Source organism: Suillus paluster (genome assembly GCF_016628075.1).
Source record: "Suillus paluster strain FC165 chromosome Unknown EDB91scaffold_82, whole genome shotgun sequence".
Lineage (NCBI taxonomy): Eukaryota > Fungi > Basidiomycota > Agaricomycetes > Boletales > Suillaceae > Suillus > Suillus paluster.
Window position 1 is genome coordinate 4,509 of NW_024537642.1, and position 26,450 is coordinate 30,958.

General features: G+C 48.4%; 2 protein-coding genes across 2 annotated transcripts; both read left to right on the top strand.

The window, feature by feature from the left end:
* Positions 1–8,582: 8,582 nt before the first annotated feature.
* On the top strand, positions 8,583–10,382 carry EDB91DRAFT_1160502 (WD40-repeat-containing domain protein). The gene is made up of 5 exons (XM_041319793.1): positions 8,583–9,223; positions 9,281–9,304; positions 9,359–9,454; positions 9,508–9,726; positions 9,774–10,382. Exons 1-5 carry the CDS (start codon positions 8,741–8,743, stop codon positions 10,059–10,061), a joined length of 1,110 nt encoding a protein of 369 aa, XP_041172374.1. The 5' UTR covers positions 8,583–8,740; the 3' UTR covers positions 10,062–10,382.
* A 483-nt stretch (positions 10,383–10,865) lies between these two features.
* Positions 10,866–11,637, top strand: EDB91DRAFT_1239297 (uncharacterized protein; the record flags this gene model as incomplete). The annotated part of the gene is made up of 2 exons (XM_041321836.1): positions 10,866–11,521; positions 11,550–11,637. The coding sequence occupies 2 exons, from the start codon at positions 10,866–10,868 to the stop codon at positions 11,635–11,637; spliced, it is 744 nt and encodes a 247-aa protein (XP_041172375.1).
* Positions 11,638–26,450: the final 14,813 nt, after the last annotated feature.

Here is a 26,450-nt window from a genome sequence, read left to right on the forward strand (position 1 = left end):
GGGTTGCTTCTGGGTGGGAGGGATGTTTGGTTGTGTTGCAGGAAGTGGATACGGGGTTGGATGTGAGGTACGTTGAAAGCGAGAGTTCCTGTACGTGTGTCCTGGAAAATAATGTGCTAGTTGCTCAATGTCATTGGAACTTGCACCCGGAGGAAAAGACGGCTGTGCCTGGGATTGTGACATGTGGTACTGGGTCGAATAGACAAAAGAGACGACTGTTATATGCGTAAAATTCGACTGTAGACGGAATGGGATATGGAATGCACTTAAGAATGAACTCCTCGGGGCTTTCACAGCCATCTTGGCATCGCCTTCATTGGCGGATGCGCGCTCGTAAACCTCGAGCGCGAGTGTCGAGTCCTCCGATGAGGTCGCCGTAAGGTACCCTACACCGATATTCAATTCTTGCAACATCAAGGACACATTATCGCTTGAAGGAACGCACCGATCATACGTGTAATCTCTGAGGGGTCATATTGCTCGCACCAAAGGCTCTCGTACCTCTTTCACCTTTTGTCGTTCCTTTTTCCTTCTCACGAGTTTCGCGCTATTTGTCATGTCCACGAGATTTGTCTTTGGCCCTGTTCCTGTCGCGGATAGTCCCATCCGAGAAACTCTTCGTCCTTTCCATGTGATCATTTGCAAAAGAATTATCTGATGCTTCATGAACGCAATGTGAGTGGGGCTGCTGAATGAACTGCTCCAGATGTGGATCAGGGACTACCAGTATCCCAAGTGCAGCAGAGGGCGGGGTCTTCTGGTGCGCCAGGGGAGTGAAGCAAGGGAAGACTAACAGCCCGTAAGAAAAGGGGTGAGCATAAGGAGGAAGTCCTTGCACAGAAGACTAACCGTTTAACCTCAATCTAACGGGCGGGGTCTCTGACGTCACGTAATACACTGCGTCTACAAGCTCAAGGACGCTACAGAATGATGGTCTTCTTGGATAGCACTCCAACAGGTGACAGAGAGTCGATGCAAGTTGTTTGTGTAGGTTCATCGACTGGATGATCTTCTGCTTTTCCGCGAGCCGTTGGCGAGGATCTCGTATTCTACCTATGACAGTACGTCGGTATTCAGGCCTACTACGATATCCTGTGAAACTCCTGCTGGCGTTTGGTGAAAATGTCTGATCCTTGAGCTTGATCATCAAAGTGGTCGATATTGCCAGTGGAGCTTGTGATATAGTATTTTGAGGTCTGGAATCTGGTCATGGCATCGATCATATGTCTGAATATTCAATATATACTGGTACAGTCACTCGTGAGTGGGGGCCAGCTAAAGTTATTGGTTGTTATTATTAGACGAGTGTAAAACTGCGCACTCACAATAAGGGCACCGATGAAACCTGAGGCCGGGAGATATTCATGTCCGAGTTAGCTGTTGCGAGGGACAATGTTGAAATGCTCGAGGATGAAGACAATGAGATATTTGAATGCTTCGGTTGATCGGAAAAGGGGACTACCATTGAGGGTATCTTATCTCAAAATGCGATTTTGGGTGCTAGCGTTGGCTGGCGAAGGGAAGGAATAAGGCCCTACCATTGGACAGGCATTCCGCTGGTCGACCGGAGTGTACAAGTGGAGGGGAGTTGAGGACTCAAAACCAGAAAGGCCAAAGGCCAAAAGGCGGAAAAGAGAAAAGCTGGGTGAGTATATATTAGGGTGAGAGTGTCAAGATCCAGCGGGCGCCAGTAGAGATGGATCAACCTCCAAAAAGGCCAAACATCATTTGTTACGGAATGTCGAGTATTGTGAATAATAATGCAATGTTCCATCAGACAAGATTGAAAGGAACATCCAATTGTTATCCCCTTCAATATCCTTCTGTTGCTGTACCACGATGGAACTCATCCGTGTTCGCAATAGATACTATACCCTTCCAAGGATCGAATAATGGACCGCCGCGTACACCATGTCTAGATGCGTCCTGTGCGGCAGAATCGGACGAGCAAACCCTCGTGAAGACCAAGCAACTACGAGGACAGCAGACGATGAATGTCCAGTCATCCCTGTCCATTAGGAGCCTGCTTTCGATGATCCTGAGTTGGCAGCCAGGAGTGTGAAACGTCAGACTGAAAAACGATGTGCGCAGGAAACAAGGAAAGCGCACCATCCCACGATAAATCCAGTCCTCGTCCTTGTGTACTCTTGATGCTAGTATCGGTCGATCTAGCGGTGAAAATGCGGGTGTCGTAGCAGGCTCCTTCCCACCACTGCTTTGAGTGTAGAGGGGCAGACTGTGAGGGAGTTGGACTTTAGCATATGATGACCATCCAGCCACGTGTCAAATTTAATCCCAGCACAACCCTATTCCCGGACCACTGAGATGGCTTCGATGCATGCGTGTGTTGGCTCATGATTGTCCACTCATCCTTGTCCATGAGGAGCCCACTCTCAACAATCCGAGTGGGCAGGTGCAGCGTGCTGTTGCAGGAGTGTAAAACGTCAGACCGAATTATATGCATAAGAAACAAGCAAGACATACTATTTTACGATAAATTCAGTCACCATCATCGTGTACTCTTGATGTCAGCATCGAGAAAAAAAAAAAAGTCGATTCGGTGGTGAAAGTCCAGTGTCGTATATATGCAGGAGCAAACGAACGGGCACCTTGCTCGAGAACTTCTCTAATGAATAAGTATTCAGTCTTCCGCAACAAAGATACGATTAGAACTTACGATCACAGAGTAGCTTTCCCACAGCAGGATAAAGCAATGTCACGAGGACAGAGCTGCAGTTTCGTGCTTATCGGAGGTAGACAGATATCACTGGCAGAAGAGGGCACAGTGAGATGGAGAACGTGGTTGAAAAGGATGAGGAAGAGTTGTATGGGACTGCAAGAGTCTAAAGCGTGATTTATGGCAGACTTAGAATTTCGACTGGCGGACCCGGTGACCTACCGAAACAAGGTTTGGGCGCTTCAGCTCGACACACCGCAAATGTCCTTGGCATCATACACCTGCCAGGCAGAGAGAGGATCATGACTTTTCAAACGACGCCTCGCTGCGAGTATGGAACTTGGAGAACGGGAAACAAATGGGGAAGCACTGGCGGGACGGAGTGTTGACCATAGCGTTGTCTCCGGATGGGAAGAAAGTGGTTAGTGGGAGTCGGGACGGTGCAGTGAGGTTGTGGGACATTGACACATGCAAGGTCATCGCAAAATGGATGGGGCACACAAAGGGTGTGTGCTCTGTCTGCTGGAGTCGAGATGGTCGACGAGTGTTAAGCGGATCAGGCAATGGGACTGCAAGGCAATGGGAGGTGAAGAGCGGAGAGACTATCCTCGCACCAATCAAGACCGGGCACGAACACGTGATAACTCGCCAGACATGACTATGTTTGCGACTGGTGGAGATGACGAGTCCATCAAAATTTGTGATCCCGAGACAGGCGAGCCAGTGGTCGCAGCTCTCAAAAGACAAAAATTCGTGTATTGCCTGACTTGGACCCCGGACGGAAAGACGCTTATCTCCGGGTCAATCGATTGCTCGATTAGGACATGGAATACCACAACATGGAAGCAGACCGCAGTGCTGGATGAGCACACTTCTTTTGTCTATGCCATTGCAATATCTCCGAATGGCCGTATTCTCGCGAGCGCATCGTCCGACAAGACAGCGCGATTGTGGAACCTTAAAACCCACCAGCCCATCAGTTCGCCCCTCCAGCATGCAGAGATAGTGGACTGTGTGTCATTTGCGGCAGATGGAAAGCTCCTAGCGACTGGGTGCCATGACACAAACGCGTACACATGGGATGTTGCTGCAATTTTAGGGAAGCTGGCCTCGACGACCTTCTAAAGGTGAGAAAGTGTTTCCCTTCGTTCTCGTCTTAGGAACTGAACGCGCCATCCCAGCCGCAGGAACCTCACAATGCGTTGCTCAATGTGCGTGCCACGTTTATACAACCATATCATTGCAAATGAATGTATGCACTTTAGCGTGATGTCACACGACGTCCGGTCCAGCCACGCCACGACGCCTGTCGTTTGCCTCCTGGCTTTTTCGACGACCCACCACATCGTGCTCACGTACGTCTTTAGCGTCTCGTCCAGTCGTTTTTTCCTCACATCATGCGTTCAGCTCTCTTCACGACGCCGCTCCTCAGCACCGCATGGACGCACAATTCTTGGGTGCATCTCTTTGTTATTCAGCCGAACCCACTCCAATGTCCACAATACGCCATCCCGACGCCGACCTCTGATAGACTGGGCTCGAAATATTCTCTCTGAGACACCGCGCAGACAAAATGGTGCAGGGATCGAATTGCACGAGTGTTGCTCGGCGGTAGTCGATGTCCCGTTTGCACAGGGAAAACGTATATGTTCCCGTCTTCTTCTCGAATGTTCAACTCCCTGATGTTATTTTTCCTTCTCCGATGTTCGACACCGCCTCGTATCATGTAGAGGAACGCTTCGGCGAGAGATAAACGTAAGCCAGCGGGCAGTTCACGGCCTCCTGAGCCCAGTACCACCAGCAATCCGTCGGACCAGCTCAAGCCCAGACTGAGTCAACTTCGCAACCACATACTACTTCTACAGCTACAACGTCAGCGCCCTCGCGCCCTCATATGACACTAAGACACGCTGGACGCTGGACTCGTTTCTGGCTTCTCATCTGTTGTACCTCCCCTGAGTGTACAGAAGGTTGTGATTGAGCCTGAGTAATCTACTGTTTGCTCGTCGTTTACACTCGTCTCTTCCATGTCTTTACCAGATGTACAACTCGCCGTTTATGTGTTCTGCCTACTCATACTACTCCCCCTCCTATGTGGTTGGTTGGTTCAAACCATTCTTTTTATACCCCTTACCGTCTCCCATCAGAATACACATACGTAAGCCCCTACTTCATATTTCATATTATTGCCCTCGTTATTGCCGTTGCACAGTAACATTCCGATCAGGTTTTGCACCGCTCTCCTTATCTCTGGACCCTCTTCTCAGCCTTTCCATGACGGACCGGCACTTGTCAGTGTTTGACATCTTACTCGAGAGCGGCTTGAATACACTCAAAATACACTACCCAGAATCTCTAATGACAGATTGACCAAGCTGGTTCTCATGTAGGATACGTCTGGTCTATACGATTGGGGTGTGGAGGTTTCAATGCGCACAATGAAGGAAATATATACATGAATGATACTGACGCAATTTTGATCAGCGCGAACCTCCGTAGGGCGCAGGACTCGTATGCGTCTCGCAGCTCAGTATGATCTTAGTAATTATCCTCGGGCACGCTGGCACCTGCGCTATACAGCTTGCTCGTGACGGGGCCAACGAGGCTCTGGATCTCCTACAGCTTCTCTCGAACTCCTGCCGTAAGCACTCTGGTCACGTCATCTGCCTCCTAAGGATGGTCTCTTTTATCGTTAAAACTTGCTGCCCCATGAACAGACCAATGGCCAAGTTGGATGAAGGATCGCCGAGTTGGACTTAGTCATAGACAAAAGAGTACAGGTGTTGGGGCACTCGACACGCTTGCTGAAGGCCCTGTCCTCTGAGGCGAACTGTTCGACCTCGTGGGCCATGCGCTCAATGTGCTTGGATTGTCCAGTGCCCCGATGCACTTTGGGAGGACGTGCAGTCCTCTCTGTCCGCACACAGATGGTCAGCGGGTGACAATCAATGACAATAAAACTGCGAGGGTGTAGGATGTCAGTAGCGGAGAGACCATCCTGGACCCGATAACGATGGACCATGAACGGGTGAATGCTTTGGACGAAGACAGGAGGAGACTCTACACTTGGTTAACGAGAATTGAATCTGGGACAGCAAGTCGGGAAAACTGCCCATGTAAGTTGTGCAAGCGAAGCGTTTTGAGCCTCAGATATTCTTATCTGTGGCAAACTGAAGACTCGTTTAGGAAGTACCGTTTGTAGGAGACGGTTGGTTTCTTGGTATTACCCCTTGCATATGTAGAAGCCACGCGTGTTGAAGTGTTTTAGCTGAGGTTCGTTTTAGCTTCAGGAGATGTTCCGTAGATGGTTGTGCGTACTTTTCACAGTACGACCAGCGGCGGCGGCGGGCGGGGGCCATCAGTAAACCGGTGAGACTCAGATGTTAATAGATATTGTAGTATTTTGTAAGCCCAATGCTTCTTTCCATACAAAGTAATATATACGCCAATTCAAATATTCACGCTCGGTCCAGACTTAGATATTGTTTTATAACGCCATGTATAGGAAAGAGCATTTCGGCTTACAAAATATGAGAATATCGGTGGCTCACCGGTTTACTGATGCGCCCGCCCCCTCTCCAACATGATCAGCCTGACTACGTCCTTGAGAGAGAAGGGTTATGATATATGTAGTCAGACTGGATCTGTTAGTGGCAGGGCGCTTGCAGTCAGCGACTGTGCCTGTAGTAAACTTTGACCGAAGACACCACTCGACTTTTAAATGGGGTGTAAGCCGCTCTGGTCACGAGCTTATCAAACTTGAAAGATGTTCCGCTCAGCTCGGGCCTCAAAGAATTACACATGAAGTTTATATAATTGAGCACGCACTTCCCGTTGCGAATCGGTATAACTTGTTGTTCTGATAGAACGGCATCACGAAACGATGGAGTAAGTGATGCAACAAACGAACTGTCAGAATGCTGCTCAGACATACGCTCTCGCCGACGACGGGAAAGCGAGACGCAAAGCATTTCGAATGGAATTCAGTGGGAGGAAGAAGAGAGATATAGCATGAGGACATCAACTACCATTACAGATCATCAAGGCAACTTCTTCAATCAATCAAGCCCTCGGTAGACGCTGACCTCCGCTCTTCGCTCGTCCATTTCCGCTCTCCATCATTCTCCTCGTACAACGAGCACCTCGGTGCTCCGAGTACATGCAACAAGCCACAGCACTTGCCCAGGACCACCTAAGCACGCAATGTACCATCACGGTCCCGCAAATTGGAAGGCTCGTGCATCTAAAACGGCCGGCGGAAACGGCGGACCGATGAAGTCAACCCTCACCGGGGCATTTGTAGAGTCGGAGACGCGGCGGGGGACACGGGTGTCCCCCTTTCCTAGATAGCAATGTCCTACATAGGGTAGTACACCCCAACAAGACAATAACAAAAGACAGACGCTCATATGTTACTGTGCACTGTGCATGTCATTCAGCAAGGCAGACGTGACATTATGACACGAGTGAAAGACGGCACATGCCCTTGAATACAGTGACAACCAGTGTCGTTTCGCCATAAGGATTATTCAAATAAGCTGGTAATTATGAGTCGTCACATCACTCTTCGCATGAATTCCCGCACCACCTACAGTGCACCGTGACATACTTTAACTTGAAGAACATACAAACCAGCCGGAACCAACAAGACCTGCACTCGAGTTTGCGACTAACAAACTGCTGCAACATAGCTACAGCTGAAAGAGCCGAGAGGAAGGAATAGGCTCGGGTTTTGGGAGCCTAGATAGATGTTCGCCAAGTCAGCGCCCACCAGTCCCGGTGAGAGGTATTGTGCCTGTCCTGGTGATTATTCCTCGAAGGGCTTAAGATAACACAACCTTTGATCTCTCCGTCTTCATAACTGCGGCCCAAGCACGGATACATGCCCAGCCTGCTGAGGTATCATTGACGCATGCGCGGGTTGGGTGGTGACGGTCCAGTCATCCATGTCCATGAGAAGTTCGCTCTCGAATCGTCGATGACTCGGATCCGAGTAGAAGGGCGCAGTATTCTGTTGCGTGTCAAACGTCAGACGGAAATGATGTGCGTGGGAAATATATATACTGTTACGATAAATCCAGTCCTCGTCATCAGGCACTCTCGATGCCAGTCCGGATGTCATAGATATGATGTAGTGCATTGCGCGCTAATTTCTCCAAGCAGCGAGGCGGAGAATGTGGTATGGTGACAGAATTGTATGGGACTACAAGAGTCTAAGATGGATGGAGCATGATTTTTCCGATGATTTTGAAGACAGGAGAAGAAGAGGAATTGGTGTTAGACTGAGAATCTCGACCGACGGACCCGGTGAACAGATCTACTATACACAAACAAGGTTTGGGCGCCTCAGCTGCACTGCCTAGGCCCTATGATGGATATAAACTATGATGGATAAGGCACCTAAAACGTACCACCGAATTCCCAGTGGACTCAACTGCGACTCGACCGAAACGCCCCTTGCCTGTGTGTCGAGTCCTTTTGAAAACATCATCTTGGTAAGTGATTGCGTACTTTGATAGATGAAGGCTGAGAGTGTGCTGCACTCAATAGCTAGAATTCTGGGGTATGTCTTCACTCACCGCTAGCGCGGAGGGGACATCAGCGATAGCACCTCGGCAGAAATTTGAAGGACACACCGCTCATGTCTGGGGCGTCATACACCTACCAGACGGAGAGCGAATCATCACTTGTTCAAGGGACGGCTCACTGCGGGTATGGAACTTGGAGAGCGGGAAACAGATAGGGAGGGACTGGCGGGATGGGGAAACTCGAGTGTGGACCATAGCGTTGTCTCCGGACGGGAAGAAAGTGGTTAGCGGAAGCGAAGACTGTGCAGTGAGGTTGTGGGACATCGACACATGCAAGGTCATTGCAAAATTGACGGGGCACAGAGAGGGTGTGACTTCTGTCTGCTGGAGTCAAGATGGTCAGCGAGTGTTAAGCGGATCAGATGATAGGACAGCAAGGCAATGGAATGTGGAAAGCGGGGAGACCATCCACGCACCAATCAAGACTGGCTCGTCACGGTACACGGAATTGAACGCGGTCGTCTACTCGCCTGACATGACCATGTTTGCGACTGGTGGATACCACACGGACGAATACTTCATCAAAATCTGGAAGGCCAAGACAGGCGAGCTGGTCGCCGCTCTTAAAGGACACAAAGATAAAGTCTGCTGCCTTGCCTGGACCATGGACGGAAAGACGCTTATCTCCGGGTCACATGATCACTCGATTAGGACATGGAACACAACAACCTGGAAGCAGCTCGCTATTCTAGACGAGCACACCAACCGTGTCATTGCCCTTGCAATATCTCCGAATGGCCGCATCCTCGCAAGCGGTTCGCTCGATGATACAACACTATTGTGGAATCTCAATAACGGCCAGCCCATCACTTCGCCCCTCAAGCATCCAGGTGCAGTGGGCTGCGTGTCATTTTCGGAGGATGGAAATCTACTAGCGACTGGCTGCGCTGACAATAACACGTACACATGGGATGTTGCTACGATTGTTAGAGACGCTGGCCTTGACGACCTTCTAAAGGTGAGAAGGTGTAGCTCATTCTAGTCTCAGGAACTGAACGCGCCCTTCCAACTGCAGGACAGTAACAAGGCGTTACTCGATGTACGTGGCACGTTTATACAAATATCTCATAGCAGATTAATGTATGCACTTCAGCGTGATGCTACGCGACGTCCTACGATCCAACGACGCCCAGACGCTCGTTATGTGCCTCCTGCCAGCTTTTTCAACGACTCGCCAGATCGTGCTCATGTACGTCGTTAGTATCTCGACCAGTCGTTTTTTTCCTCACATCATTCGTTCAGTTCTCTTCACGACACCGCTCCTCAGCACCGCATGGACGCACATTTCTTGGTCGCATTTCTTCGATATTCAGCCGCACCCACTCCGACGCCCACGATACGCCATCCCGGCCCCGTCCTCTCGACTGGGCTCGACTCACTGAGACACCAAATGATGCAGGCACCGATTTACCCCAGTGTCGCTCAGCAGAAGTTGACGTCCCGTTTGCACAGGAGAAACGTGTATGTTTCTCTTCTTCGAATGTTCAACTCCACCTAACATCGTTTAGAGGAACGCTTCAGCAAGAGAGAAACGAAGGCCAATTCCATTGACATTGACGAACGCTACTGCAGGCATCTCACAGAGCAGTGTCAGCCAGCAATCTAGTAGTGCCACTCACCTCCAGCCATCTTCGCAACTACATGCTGCTGTCACCACGTCACCTGCATTCATCGCTACTTCTGCAGCCACAACATCGCCAACCTCGCCCCCTGATATAACAATAGGACATGCTGGCCGCTGGACTCGTTTCTGGCTTTTCATGTGTTGTGCATCTGCTGAATATGCCAACAATTGAAATTAATTCTGAGGCTCTTCAGTCGTGTTTTAGCAGTTTGCTTCGAATTTAGATCTCCTTGTTGATGTCCCTGCCTACTCACACTGCGAATTTTCTGACTTTCTTTTGTACGATACCACAGTCCTCGTCATTAGCACGTCCATGCACGTCACTCTTGGGCTATGTACGATTTTATAAATCCTTTTCCTCCGATCTCCCTATCACTGGACTGACTGGAGTCCAACGCATCAACTTTGTATATTATGGCCGTGATTTTAGTATTAGAGCTTTCGTAGATGCAGTTGCGCACACAAGTGTGAATCAACGCCTGAGGTCCCAAACACATACTGTAGGTAGCTAAATACTATCGCAAGTAGATAGGATAAACGGATAACGCGCTGCGCGCATGGTATAAGTCTGTCAGACGTCTGTCGTCTGGCGTGTAGCTAGTAGAAACTGTTAATGTAAATAAATGTGAAACATACGAGCTGGAAACATATCGCATCCGAAATAGTGTATCGGGCCGAACGACTTGTCAACTCCAACACGTGATGACTTTCAATATGTAAAACTCCACTGGTATTGCGCTCCTATTAAAGTTTGAGGGTACTAGAGTTTGGTGCCAAGAAGGAGGTATACTGGCTTTCTGCGCTAGCCTCGTGCCTCGGCTAGCGCAGAATTAAGTCTATGCATGAGTAAGCAGAGTGGCGCAATGCACCTTGTTCCGACCCACGTCAGTAATCAAGCATCAGCAGCTCGCTATTAGTTTTCTCATATTGTCTACTCTATCTCTTCCTGTCTTTCTTTACAATACTATTTACTGCAATGCCCCTCCTTGCAGAGAACCCTAATTTGGCCATCGTTCCAGATTTCCAATCAAACGAACACGTGGAAGCACACGCTCAGCTTGTCAACGACACAGTAGACGAACAGCAAGCAGCAGAACTTCTTGCCAGCCTCTGGCGAATCCAAAACAATACAGACAAAATTTACTGGAATGCTAGACTACAAGAAGAAGCTCACACAGCTGAAGCTGAACACAGACAAGCTGCCGAAGCTGAAGACCAGCGCCAACAAACTCTTCTAGCAGAACAGGAAGCCGCCATCTTAGAAGAGCGCAAGAAAAATAAATCTAAATATACTCCAATCCGCAACATTGATATTCTGTCCAACCCCATCATCCTTCCGTGCCAATATGCTATTCGCAGAATGAAATCCGGAGAATTCTGCGAGCTCTTCTACTTTATGAACAGCGGTCTCGAAGAAGCCTCTCGAATGGTATTTACGGCCAATGAAGATGTGCTCATTATGCTACCCACCGTGGACGGTCTACACAAGTGGATTCCTGCAGGCACTGCATGGGATCCCAAAGCACAGATTGTGAAGGACGAAAATCTCACCTGGGAACAGTTTAATGAGGCAGCCCCTAGAATGATAGCGCTGATGAAGGAAAACGATTGGCCCAACGACAGAGTGAATATGTACATTGCGTTCTGGTCCGCCCTACAGAATCATCGTTGGTGCCACGACTTCGACACTCATAAACAACGAGCGCTACTGTTATATCAGGCGCAACAGAGACGCCATTGGCATCTAGCTATTGGTAGCTCCAACAGCTGGAGTCTAGCGAGGATCAACCAAGATCTCCTAGATGAATCTCGAGAGACAATTTTCAACCAGTTCAGAATTCAGCAATTATCCATCCAGGTATGTTTTTATAGTCATAAACCCGACACAAATATCATACTAAATACACTTCGTTCCCCCCCCCCCCCCCCCCACTTCTCCCCCTCATGTTCCACGATCATCACATTGACACAATGTTTGGCATCACGCCCAAACAACCCTTTCACACCTGGACATCATGCCCTATCCCACCCTTGGGTTTCCAAACACCCTGGCCATCACGGCTCAATCCTCCACTGCTTTAAACATTGGCCACCGCGCGCCACCAATACCCCCCTTACTCTCACAACCTTCATCAACACTGCGCATCATCGCAACCCCCCCCCCTTTTTTCCCCCCCCATAATGAAACCGAATCCTCTTTGGTGTAGTCTCATGCCCTGACCACAACAACAACCAGCAGAACCCAACAACAACATAATTGCACTACCAGCTCCCAAAAGCGCTCGCCGCCTCCATCCCCAGACATGAAGTCCAGTAAGAAACTCAAAATGTTTCGAGATCCCAATGCACCACTCCCTTGCTGCACCATCTGCCTTGGATGAAACCCCCACCGCACCATTGAATGCTCAGCAACTCTCACGTGGGATGGTAAACACGACACCATCGCAGAATGAATCAACAAAGCACTGTGGACTGAGGAAGGCAAGCAACTCTGCACAGGGTGGCAGCGTGACGAAGGATGCGATAGCACCAAGCACGATTCCCGTCATGTTTGCTCAGGGTGCGGCGCTATCACTCATGGTGCCTAGTGCTGCCCTACAGCGCAGAAGATCTAATCCTCTCACGCCATACAAGGTGGAGGCCTGGACCAAAGAACTACAAAATGCTGACCTCTTGCCACATTTTGCGAAAGTTCTAGAAGGTCTGCACTCCGGTTTTAATTTAAACTTTCCTACTATAACTTCCACGCAATCACCCCCTAATAAAGACTCCATCATTACATACAAAGATCAATTTGATGCCAATGTACTTAAAGAACTCTGGAAAACACGTTACATAGGACCCTTTCCTGCTGACACTCTTTTAAAACTCATTGGACCATTTCAGTCTTCCCCCCTCTCTATCATCCCGAAACCTGGCAAGCCAGGCAAGTTTAGACTAATACAAAACTTTTCCTTTCCCCATTCCTCCATCCCCCAATTCCCTAACCCATCTATTAATTCGTTTATTGATGCCAATGATTTCCCCACTACTTGGGGAAAGTTTTCAATCATTTATCTACTTATTTTGAGACTCCCCCCAGGTTCAGAGGGTAGCAACTCATGATGTTGCTGAAGCCTATCATACCATCCTGCTACACCCCTCTCAATGGCCCGCGGCCATAGTACGCACCTCGAACACCGAGTTCTGTGTTGACACGTGCACGGCCTTTGGATCAACACCAGCGGCCGGTGCCTATGGCCTCGTAGCTGATGCTAGTGCTGAAGTCCTATGACACCGAGGTATCGGTCCTTTAGACAAATGGGTCGATGACCACATTTTCTTTAGGATCCGAAAGCAGTACCTAGAAGAATACAACCGCAAATGTGCGGGATGGCACCTTAATCTAGCCAAACATGGAATGCATCAGTCTGGAAGCAGGTTATGGTTTGGCGGCCACATTTTCGATGACGGCTCAGTAGAAGAATTTAGCAAAGATTGTTCCCAACCAATCACAGACTTTTCCAGTAACTCACCGAGATCAGAACATGATCTCCTATTCTCACACAACCTCCAAGACATCGATGATGCCTCGACGAACTTAGGAATCATATGGGAACCGACCAAAGATCAACCGTATGCCTCCCATTCCCTCTACATTGGGTTTAAATGGGACGTTGGGCTGCACATAGTCTCGTTAAGCCAACCAAAGGTCGAAAAATACCTTATGGCCATCCACATATGGCGGAAGAAACCTACGCACGTACTAGATGAAGTACTTAAGCTTTACGGAAAATTGATGCATGTGTGCACAGCTGCGATAAGAGGAAGAGCTTACCTAACTAGCCTCGAGAGAACCATTTCGGTATATTGAAAAAAGCCTTACCTCCCACAGCGTCCTGACAGAGAAGTTGAGCCAGTGTTATGACCAACATTCACCAATAATGATGAAGGTGAGCACACAACCACTAGGACTCGGTCAGAGAGGATAGTGAACAAGATGGTATTGAGCGTAAACATCTAGGTCACTACAAGCATAGGAAACGAAGAGGTTAAGTCTAAGGAGTACTTACGCTAACTATCCTACTTTTATACATAACATTGAATAGGAGTCTGAAAGAAATCAGCCAATGAGAAAAGAGTTGTACAATACTGCGGATGACTAAGTATGACATCATGATATATAAGTGAATGAGTAAGACGGCAACTAAACAGAAACCCAAGTTCCGACCAGTTCTTCTTTGGGAAGTGAGATTGTTCTAGCCTGTGGAGTAGGGGAGCCAATCGGAGAAACCACGGGTGATATGTGAAGAGGTGAAGGTGTGACAGGGTGAGGAGTCACGTGACCGGTTCGGGTACTGGAAGTAGCCAAAGGAAAACTGAGAAATGAAAAATGGTTCGTATTAGGAATTCGTGACATTACCCCCTTTCTAGGATGAGCGTCCTCGCAAATGTAAGATGGTCATATATTTTTCTGTCTCCATTCGAGGAAGTCAGGGGTCGTCAGAATTGAAGCGGAGATTCACGCCGATTTAACCGCATTTGGGTTCTCTGCATAAAAGTCGGCTACAATAAGCAGCGTGTTCTTCACATCTTCCTCTGACTGCCATGTTGCTTCTTCTTCTGCATATCCTTTCCATTTTACTAAATACTGCAACTTGCGTCTGTATAGGTGGCTTTGCAATATTTGCTCTGCTTCATATTCTGGGACTTGGTCAACAATCTCCGGTGGTGGACACTTTTGCGGTGGGCGATCGACAAGTTGAGAGGTTTGATGCGGGGTGAGCAGCGATACATGGAAGACTGGGTGAATGCAACATTTAACAGGGAGTTTTAACTTGTAGTTTAACTCGCCAGTCTTTTCTTCGATTTCAAATGGTCCCAGACGGCAGTCGGACAATTTCTGGCTCAGATGACGTTGTTTGATATTTGTCGCATCTAACCATACCTTGTCGCCTGGCTTGAATTCTGGTGCGTCTTTTACTTTATGATCATAAAAGTGCTTTCATTCGATCATTCACTATTTCTAGCATCACCTTTGTCTCTTCTTGTGCCTCTTTCATCTCAGCTACTCTTTGATTGGCTTGTGGAATTGTGTTGGAAGAATTAGGGGAAATCGTGAACTCGGGATTATAGCCATAGACACATTTGAATGGGGAATGTCCAGTGACTGTTATGGAGTTGTTATGCGTGAATTCAGCAATTGGAAGCCAAGAAACCCAATCAGATTGACGGTAAGATGTGAAGAGTCATAGGTACTGCTCGACTTCTTGATTAACTCGTTCCGTTTGTCCGTCAGTCTGTGGGTGATATGGTGTTGACATGGACCACTTGGTTCCTAGTCTTTTCGAGACTTCCTGCATGAACTTGGACACAAACTGTGTTCCCCTATCCGAGATCACCTTCTTTGGTGTTCCATGTAACTTCCATACGTGATTAAGAAATAAGTCCATGATTCCCTTGGAATTAACATCTTTGGTGGTCGGAGCAAGGTGTGCTTGCTTTGTGAAATGATCAACGACTACCAAAATACTGTCTTTGCCCTGGGAGATGGGTAGATTGGTGATGAGGTCACAGCTAATGGTTTGCCATGGCCCTTCTGGAATTTCGTTTGGCTCCAACAGTCCATGGGGTTTTGATGGTAGCACATTCATTTGCTTGCATCAATCACATCCATCTACATAGTCGTTGACCCACTTCTGCATCTGAGGCCACCAATAGTTCCACAAGACAAGTTCAAGAGTCTTGGCACGTCCCATGTGTCCTGCTGCAGGTGAGTCGTGGAAGATCTCTAGCACTGAGCGATGAATTTCCTTATTATTGGGAACGTAGACCAATCCTCTGAACAGAATAAGTCCATCCTCCGTATTCCACTCTTCCAATCCTCTTCTCAACTGCATGGGGGCTTTCTTCAGAGTTTTGATAGCATTTCGGACTTCTGGATCTAAATTGGTACAGTTTCTGATACGCTTCAACAGCGAATGCTCTCCTTCTATCAGAATCTGACCTCTTTTTGCGGCTTTGATATGAAAAAACTCGGGTTTCAGAAGCATGTGATCGGAATTGTCATTTTCTACCCCCCCTCTGTGGTCTGGCCTCCTGGACAGAGCGTCGGCAGTGTCATTAACCTTTCCCGGTTTGTGTTGCAGAATGAAGTTGTACTCTGCAAGGAACAAGGACCATCTTGCCTGTCTACGAGTTAACTTCTGGCTTGTCATGAAGTACTCGAGGTTTTTATGGTCCGTCCAGATCTCTACCGGATGAGGTGTGCCCTGCACATAATGCCTCCACTCTTCCAATGCACATATGATAGCCTCTGCATCCTGCATTGATTTGCTGAAAAAGGCCACTGGATGCCATAGTCCATCTTCTTCCAACTGCAAAAGTATGCCACCAGTAGCATAGTCTGATGCATCGCTCTCTATCTTCTGTTTTTTATTTGCATCTGGCATAACTAGCACTGGTGCAGAAGAGAAATTGTCTTTGAGGGTTCTGAAAGCCTTCTCCTGTTTGTCTGTCCATTCCCATGGTACATTCTTCCTGATGAGTTCATTCATGGGCCTGGCAATGTTTGAGAAACCGAGAATGAATCGACGATAAAAGTTCACAAATCCCATGAATCATTGAATGTCCTTGACACGGATAGGAGTGGGCCATTCCTGAACTCCTTTAACCTTGACCGGATCCATAGAGACGTGTCCATCCTTGACGATCAAACCGAGAAACTCCACTTCCTTCTTCTCAAAAGAACACTTTTCTGGTTTGAGATAGAGATCATTGTCCTGTAGTCTCTGTAGTACCTCGCGTACCACCTTCCAATGTTTCTCTACATCATCGTTGGTGAAGACCAAGATGTCGTCAATGTAGACTACAACGACCTTGCCTTCCTTCAGATCTTGGAAGATTTGGTCCATCATAGTTTGGAAGGTAGCTGGAGAGTTCGTCATGCTGAAGTACATTACGACTGGTTCGTGGTGTCCAAAAAGAGTCTTGAAGGCGGCCTTCCACTGGTCTCCTTCTCTCATTCTAATATTGTTATAACCCCAATGAACGTCCATTTTCGAAAAGAGTTTTGCACCGGAGAGACGATCGATGAGATCTTGAGAATGAGGGAGAGGGTATGCATTTCGGATGGTTTTCTCATTCAACCTCTGATAGTCCATGATGGGTCTGAGCTTTCCGTCCTTCTTAGCAACAAAGAAGAAAGGAGCTGCTACTGGAGATTCGCTATCTCTCAGTCGTCCCAAATCATATTCCTGCTTCAACCACTTCTCACATGCGTCATTTTCAGTGGGGGACAGGGGATATGCTTTCGCATTGGGGGGAAGGTCAGTAGGATCCTTGAGATCTACTTTATGATCCCATTTCTTAGACTCAGGGAATTGAGTAGACTCTTCTTCGGAGAAAACCTTAAGATAATCATGGAGCCAGTCTGGCACCATTTCTTCTATGGGCTTCTTTTCCTTCTTCTTTTCCTCCTGCTGCGCTAACTCTGACGCGACAGAGCTTTTGTATCTGATCCACACATTTTGTGATGAATCTTCATCCTCAACCTCCTCCATCTGCACATTCTTGGTAGCTCCATGTCCAACAGTAGTAGCAAGGTCCGATTGTTCTTCTTCCTCAAGCTTGACAGGTATAGTACCCACATGTCCGTACATTTTAGAGCTGAGGCTGTTCGACTGAACCTGATGATGGATAGAGGTTTCCTCGATATCCTCATCTTCGTCATCTTCTGTCAGTATCAACTCAGGCAACACCAAAAGGATCAAACAGTTCATGGCTGTTCGCTTCTTTGCCTTGATCTTTTTGACCTTGACCTTGGCTTCTTGACATTTAACTGGGCAACGGTCTAATGCCACCTTTCCTGCATTCCAATTGATACTGGGGTTGTGGTATTGTAGCCAATCTATGCCAATGATAACATCATCGGTACCTAGATCCGTGATTAGAAAGGCCACTTCTTCTTCATGATCCCCTATTGTAAGCTTTAAATCTGTGTAACTTGTAATTGGTCCGGCGGAACTGTCTGTTTCATCAATATTACGGATCGACATTGCTCGCAACAATTGCTTGGTCTGGACTTGATTCTTTTTGACAAATTTTTCACTAATGAAAAGGTTTGTTGCTCCGCAGTCTACTAGAGCATTGACGGCTGCTTTCTTGTGTTTCCCTTCCAACGTAACTGGCAAGTAGAAATGGTCTCGTTTATTCCCAGAACAAACTTCTGATACTTCTGCAAACATAATTGCCGAGTCACCGAGAATGGAAAAACGATTTCTCTGATTTAAGTCCGCAGTCGACTTCGACCTCCCTAAAAACCCTTCTGTTCCTCTTTCTTCGCTGGGTTGTACATGCTGGAGAGGCAGATCCTCTCGTTGACGATGCGGTTAATATCTTCCAGTGTGAGTGGTTTCACAGCTGGAACTTCTTCTACCTTGCCAGCACGGACAGCTGGTCCTTTGCCCTTTGGATCAAAAGGCTTTCCCATGCAGTTATGAGCCATATGCCCTTCTTCTCCGCAGCGGTAGCATTTGAACGGCTGTCCTTGAGGGCAGGGTCTGCCTCCTGCTCTGGTTGCATCAATGTCCATCACATTTCCTCCCTGCGACGTAGTCTTGGGTGCTCCAGCTGGTGCGGGTGGAACAGTGAAGCCTTGCCAAGGTTGTCATGGTGCGAAGTTCATCTTCCTCTCATCATCAAGCTCTTTGAGGTTCTGCCCGACTAGGAGTGCCTCCCTGATCAATCCCTCCAGGGTGTCTTTCCTATTAGGGTGGATGTTGGCCAAGTAGTTTTTGACTCATTGGTCCAATCCATGACGGAGTTTGCGCATTAACTCATAGTTGGAGAATTGACAGAAGGCGAGCTTCTGGCGGAAGATGGAGATATACTCCCCGACTGTACGATTGCCTTGTCGGAGAGCTTCCAACTCTCTTGTTGCCTTCTCCTCCTTGTTGATGACGGTCCACATGACCTTCATGTCCTTGACGATGCTGTCATAGGATCCGATATGGCCGCTGAGAGCCATGGGGGTAACACTTTCCGCCCATTTGGCTGCGGCTCCCCAGCAAAAAGAAACGAGGCAGGTGCATTTCTGCTGCTCTGTTGCTCCAGGGTAACCAGTGAAGTAGATGGCGAGCTGGGTGAGGAAAGTGTCAATGTCAATGGAGTTCTTCTCTCCTGTGAAGTCCATTGGTTTCGCCATCTTCAGATCAGAGCCTGAAGTCCCAGATGTAGAGCCTGGGATCTTCATTGTAGGTGAGGTTTCCAAAAGCGTGATCTTGTCTTCTGTGTCCCTCAGCCTGATCTTCAGGTAGTCGATCTCGTCGTCTGTATGCACCAGGCCTGCTTGCAGCTCGTTGATCTCCTTCTGCAGACTGCTTATCAAGTGTCTGGTGTACTCTCTTTCTGTTACGACGATGGCATTGATTGTGTGTGAAATGTCCTGATGGGTGATGGTACTCGACCCAGGCCCAGAGATGCCGAAGGGTGCAGAAGGGCCTGCGGTTGGGGTAGTGGATGATCCTACAGGTGCCAATGGGCCTAATGGGTTGATCCATCCTTGCGGGGCCAGAGAGTGGATTGCACCCCTGGGTGGAGTTGCTACTCTTGGTACTGCTGGGGGAGCGTCTATCACTTCCGTATCCTCAGAAACGTTGATCCCAGGCTCTTCTGGATTCTCAGACATGGAAGAAGGAGCAATGGGAATCCAAACAGGAAACATTGTTGTGTAGCACGAAAGCCCTAGCCTTGACTAGGCGGGATCTGTATGGTGGGGCAATGATGACAAAGGTGTGAATGCAGCGTGTGTAGCAGTTCGTCAACCTATGTAGAACTCGAGAGGAGTTCACAAAAGACACAGTGAACTTTGGGTCTACTTTTAGCACCCTAGGTTCCTATCATAATGTATTTAGACCGTGAGAGGACAGTCGCGAGTGCCGTTCTGTTACGTAGAAAGCAGATATTGTAGTGTACAGTTGGCAGGGTTTTGGGCCTAACTGCAGACGTACAGAAACAGGACCTAAGTGTCACTGATCCTTATGAACTGGCGGCTCGTAGTAAGACGAGGGCCTGGTTCACTTCTACTAAAAAGGTAACATAAAGAGATTGGTATAGCAAAAACGCATCGGGGAATGATGATTGAATTAAACGTAATCCGCGAGATAAATCTCAGCAGAATAGCACAGTGAAGTTTATCATGAACAGTGATGTCCAGGATAAAGTTCGAGTCGGAGTGGTAAGATAGACTTAACCTAATGTTATGACCAACATTCACCAATAATGATGAAGGCAAGCACACAACCACTAGGACTCGGTCAGAGAGGATAGTGAACAAGATGGTATTGAGCGTAAACATCTAGGTCACTACAAGCATAGGAAACGAAGAGGTTAAGTCTAAGGAGTACTTACGCTAACTATCCTACTTTTATACATAACATTGAATAGGAGTCTGAAAGAAATCAGCCAATGAGAAAAGAGTTGTACAATACTGCGGATGACTAAGTATGACATCATGATATATAAGTGAATGAGTAAGACGGCAACTAAACAGAAACCCAAGTTCCGACCAGTTCTTCTTTGGGAAGTGAGATTGTTCTAGCCTGTGGAGTAGGGGAGCCAATCGGAGAAACCACGGGTGATATGTGAAGAGGTGAAGGTGTGACAGGGTGAGGAGTCACGTGACCGGTTCGGGTACTGGAAGTAGCCAAAGGAAAACTGAGAAATGAAAAATGGTTCGTATTAGGAATTCGTGACAGCCAGACCTCAACTGGTGGACCGAGCTACTACAGTCAGGTGGCGTTTCCCGTCCCATTCGCCAACCAGCGCGTTTCTCAATTCCCCTCGCCTTTTCGGACGCCAGCTCAAGTATTGGCATTGGCATTGTCATCGGTGACAGGTGGCGCGCCTGGAGACTCATACCTGGCTGGCAGACCGCCACCAATGGAACATGAGACATTGGGTGGGCCGAAGCCATTGGCTTCGAGCTACTCGTATGAACCATCGCTTCTCTCCCTGATGTTAGCAACCACGTCATTGTATACAGCGACAACACGGGCGTTGTCGAAGGCTAGTGGAGAGGAAGTCAGTGGAACAAAGTGGTCAATGGAGTATTCAGACGGATTCACGAGTTCATCCTCAATCTACCCAGGCCTCTTGAAATCCATACAGAGTATGTTGTCAGTGAATCCAACCCTGCTGATCGCCCCTCCAGAGGAATTTATAGACCAGAACACCTTCTACTCCCTCCCACCCACATTCCTCTCGAAATCAGAGACTTTGTCATCAATGCGACAGCTCCTCTCACCCCCACAGAGCTCCGCTTATTCTGCGATGGGAAGTACCCCCCTACTGCTGCTAAACTCATCAACCGAACCCTCATACGGCAACAAGTGTTCGAATGAGCTAGAGCTGCTGCCGCAGAAGAAGATCAAATTATATTCAACGCCATTTCCGAGTAGTTCCATCGCACCACATGTACATTTCAGCGCCCCTTTGGCTCCCACATCTCCATCCGCACAGAATGCCTCTTCCCCCCATCGATACAAACCCGGTCTCATTCCCCTCCCATCATCGCTCAGACCCCACTGTTTAGCGCGGGAGAGACTTCACAAATGGTTGCCAGCAGGAGGCAATACACGTCGTCCTTCATCCGCAGAACCTAACACTCTGCTCGTTAATATATCTGATGAACAGTTGAATCGCATTCTTGAGGTGATGGGCTCGTCCTGGGCAGAGACCACAAAAGAAACATATGGCGCAGGTTTATTAGTCTTCCATGTATACTGTGACTCCCTCAGCATACCTGAGGAACAACGATGCCCAGTATCACCCACCCTCCTTCTCGCCTTTCTATCCAGCTGTGCTGGATCATACTCTGGAGCTGTGTTAGCCAATTACACGGCGGGATTAAAGGCTTGGCACCTTCTACATGGCCGCTCGTGGACGGTCAATGCCAAGGAATTAAAAGTGATCCTAGATGGCGCTACTGCGCTCGCTCCAACCACCTCCAGATCCTCTAAATGCAACCCATTCACTGTAGATATTCTATCAACCATTCACGCCCACATCAATCTAGACGACCCACTAGATGCCGCCGTCTTCACGTGTATCACAACCATGTTTTTCACCATTGCGAGACTCGGGGAGTTCACAGTTCCCGCTATCAAAGACTTCAAACCGTCAAAACATATCACTCATGAACACGTTTCAACAGCAGTTGATTGCAATGGCTTACCCATTACAAAATTCCATATTCCGAGTACGAAAATGTCACTGACGGAAGGCGAGGATGCTTACTGGGCAGCGCAGGAAGGGCCTTATAACCCTAAAGCCGCACTCGAAAACCATTTTCGAGTCAATCTGGCTGACGGTAAAGCACACTTGTTTGCCTGGAAGCACACCAAAGGCATGAGACCGCTCTCAAAACCAGAACTCTCCAAGAGACTCACCGCCATCGCACGCACAGCCAATCTCCCAAATCTCAAGGGGCACGGCCTCAGAATAGGAGGAACCCTAGAATATCTGCTGAGATGAGTCCCGTTCGATGTCGTCAAGTCTATGGGCAGATGGTCAAGTGATGCATTCACGTTGTACCTACATGATCATGCAGTCATCATCGCACCTTACATCCAAGCGTCCCCCGCACTCGAACCGTTCACACGTCATACAATGCCCCAAGTGCGTTAGATCGAGGTGTGAGTGCTTCTCCTACTTTTAAGGGTGTCAAGCTTCGCCGTTAGCGTCACCGCACTCCTAGTATTATGGGATCACTGCTCACCTTGAAACCATTAGATTCGTGCACATGCGCCGGGCCGAAAAGCCTTTCAGGCTTTTGCCCAAATACTTACCCCTTTTGTTAATCAACCGCTGCCAAAGTTTTGTAACTAAACTTTACCATTTGATCAACCTCGTTACTACACACCAGCCTCTTTGCGTCGAAAGCATAGATGTAGTATGAGCAGCTTTTCTCCACTAGATTGAGCCATTGTTTAATCCTCCCCGTAGCGACCTTGTTGGCTGTGATGATGGTCTTCTTGGACACATAAGACTTCAATAGGCGCGCCGCGCCAGAAAGTCGATGGAAGGGTTTTGTTCAGGTTCATCGACTGGGGAACCTTCTTCTGCTCTTTAATGTACATGACAGTAATCAGCCTTAAAATCTCGTGCTAAATTGCATCCAACTCGTGCTGGCGTTCGGTGAGAATGGCGCTGATGCTCTGAGCTTTGAGCTCGATGAAGTGTGCAGCACTGGGGAACCTGTGGCACTGTCATCCTGGGATTCGAGGTCCGGAATCTGGTCATCGTCAAGATGGCATCGATTATAACTGAACGGTCACTCGTGAATACGCCAGCCAAAACGATTGATTAAAATTATGAGGCACAAGCGCCTATACTTAATCTGTCAAACTGGGCGCTTACATTTTCAAGGAGATATTGACGTCAGTTGGCTGTCGTCTCGTGAACTGCTTGCATGTTGTTTGCTGACGTGAGGGAAGATGTTGAAATATTTGAGGATGAAGACTATGATTTTCAGGCTTCTGTTAATCAGGAAAGGGGACTATCAAGGGTACCTTCCCTCACAACATTGTTTCGGGCTCTGGCGTTGGCTGGCGAAGAGAAGCAAAGGGTTCAGAACAAGGCCCTACCATTAGACAGGCGTTCCGCTGGTCGACCGGAGTCTACAAGTCGAGGGGAGTTGAGGACTCGAAACTAGAGAGGCCAAAGCGGAGAAGAGAAGAGCTCGGTGTGTATATGCTGGACAAGAGAGTCAAGGTTCAGCGAGCGCCAATAGAGAAGGAAGGCATTCAAAGACCAGCTTCCCAGAATCTTTCTCGTCCAGTGTTTCGTGTCATAAAAATGCAATGCAGTGTGCCCAAGTCAACATTGCATTGTTATCCTTTTCGATCCACTTCTTCTGTAACACAACGACGGAACTCGTCGTTCTATAGATGACATACCCTTCCGAGCATCGAATAATGGTCTGCATACACCGTGTCTTCTAGATGTATCTCGTGCGGCAGAATCGGATGAAGCAGTCCTCTTGAAGACCAAGCAACTGCGAGGATGGCAGGTGGTGGATATATTTTGCAGTTGCATGGGTTATAGCTGGGAGAGAAAAAGGAACAGACTCGTGTTCTGGGAACGTTGGTTGGATGTTTTGAACTTTGAAGAATTTCACCGAGTCGACGCCTGCCAGTCCCAGTGAGAAGTTCGTGGCGCAAACAATTTCGTGTTGAGACGTATCCGTGCCCGTTCTGTCATGGTGCTTGTAAGTGGTTATGCCTCGAAGTACTCGAGATAACACAAAATTTGATGTCTCCCTTCCATACTGAACGCGGGATACGACCACAGTCTATTGAGATGTTATCGACGCATGCGTGCATTGGGTAGCTGTCTAGTCATCCATGTCCGTGAGGAGCTCGCTCTCGATGATACGAGTGGGCAGGCACAGTGTTCTACTGCAGGAGTGCCAAAAGTCAGACTGAAATGATCTACGTAGGAAAAATATATACTGTTACGATAAATCCAGTCCTCGTCATCGTGTACTCTCGATGCCAGTATCGAGAAAAAGGTTGATCCGTTGGTGGAAGTCCGGTTGTCGTAGATGCGGTGTAGGAGTAACCAAATGGGCGCCTTGCTTGAGAATTTTTCTAGTGGAAATGACAGCATATACAACGCTTGTGCCATGGAGATACAATTTAAACTTTTACAATCAGGGTAGCTTCCTCTTAGCAGGATGAAGCACTATTACGAGGGCAGGGCTGCACTTTTACGGCATGAAGGGTTGCAGTAGTCTGAGACGGAGGAAGCTTGATTTGTCGAACGAAGACGGGAGAGGATAGACAGAAAACACCGACCGACGGACCCGGTGGACAGACCCCCACAGAAAAACGAGGTTTGGGCGCTTCAGTTGCACAGTATATAAGCTGTGAAGTGAACATGAGGAGAACGCACGTAAAAAGTACCAGGAAGACGACCCGAACTTCCAGTTTTTAACTTGACAGAAACGCTCCTTGTTTGTGTCCGTGGGTCGAGTCGTTCTGAGAGCCATCTTCTCGTAAGTGATGATTGTGTAGTTTGATGGATGAGGGCTGACTGCGCTGCGCTCGGTAGTTGGCCATCCATGTCTTCACCCACCCCTAGGGCGGAGGGGACATCAGCGATAGGACCTCACCAAAAATTTGAAGGACACACTGGTATTATCTGGGGTGTCATACACCTGCCAGATGGAGAACGGATCATCACTGGTTCAGACGATGACTCGCTGCGGGTATGGAACTTGGAGAGCGGGAAGCAGATAGGGGAGGACTGGAAAGACGGAGAAAGTGGAATGTTGACCAGAGCGTTGTCTCCGGACGGGGAAGAAAGTGGTTAGCGGGGGTGAAGACGGTGCAGTGAGGTTGTGGGACATTGATACATGCAAGGTCATCGCTAAATTGACGGGGCACAGAGGGCAAGTGAGGTCAGTCTGCTGGAGTCGAGATGGTCGGCGAGTGTTAAGTGGATCCTGGGATAGGACTGCAAGGGTTTGGGATGTGGAGAGTGGAAACACCATCCTCGGAATCGAGACAGAGCAGCCACGCTTGGATGCAGTCATCTACTCACCAGACATGGCCTTGATTGCGACTGCTGGATACAATGAATCTTCAGTTAAAATCTGGGATGTGAAGACAGGCGAGCTTGTCGCCATTCTCAAAGGACACACAAATACAGTGTGGTGTCTGGCTTGGACCGAAATGCTTATCTCCGGGTCAATAGATGGCTCGATTAGGACATGGGATACTAAAACATGGAAGCAGGTCGCCGTTCTAGACGAGCACAGTACTTCTGCTGTCTTTGCCATTGCAATATCTCCGAATGGTCGCATCCTCGCAAGCACATCGTCCGACAAGACAGCACGATTGTGGAACCTCGACAACAACCAGCCCATAGGTTCGCCCCTCCGGCACGCAAATGATCCGCTCTGTGTGTCGTTTTCGGCAGATGGAAAGCTACTGGCCACTGGCTGTGAGGACAATAACGCGTACACGTGGAATGTTTCAACGATTGTGAGAGAAGCAGGCCTCGATTACCTTCTAAAGGTGAGAAGTTGTTTCCCTTCGTTCGAATCTTAGGAACTGAACGCGCCCCCCAAGCCACAGGAAGGTCACAAAGCATTACTCGATGTACGTGCCACGTTTATACAAACATGTCATTGCAAATCAACGTATACACTTTAGCGTGATGCTACAGTCCAACGATGCTATGCCGCCCGTCGTGTGCCTCCTAGCTTTTTCGACGACCCACCAGATCGTGTTCACGTACGTCGTTAGCGTTCCATCCAGTTTTTTTTCTTCACCTCCATGTTTTCAGTTTTTATCACAACACCGCTCATCAGCACCGCATGGACGCATACTTCTTGGTCGCCTTTCTTCGTTATTCAGCCGCACCTACTCCGATGTCCAACATCCACTATCCCGACCCCGTCCTCTCGGCTGGGCTCGAAACATTCTCTCCGGGTCACAACGCAGACAAAATAATGCAGGGTTCGAGTTGCAAGAATATCGCTCATTCGACGTCCCGTATGCTCAAGGAAAACGCG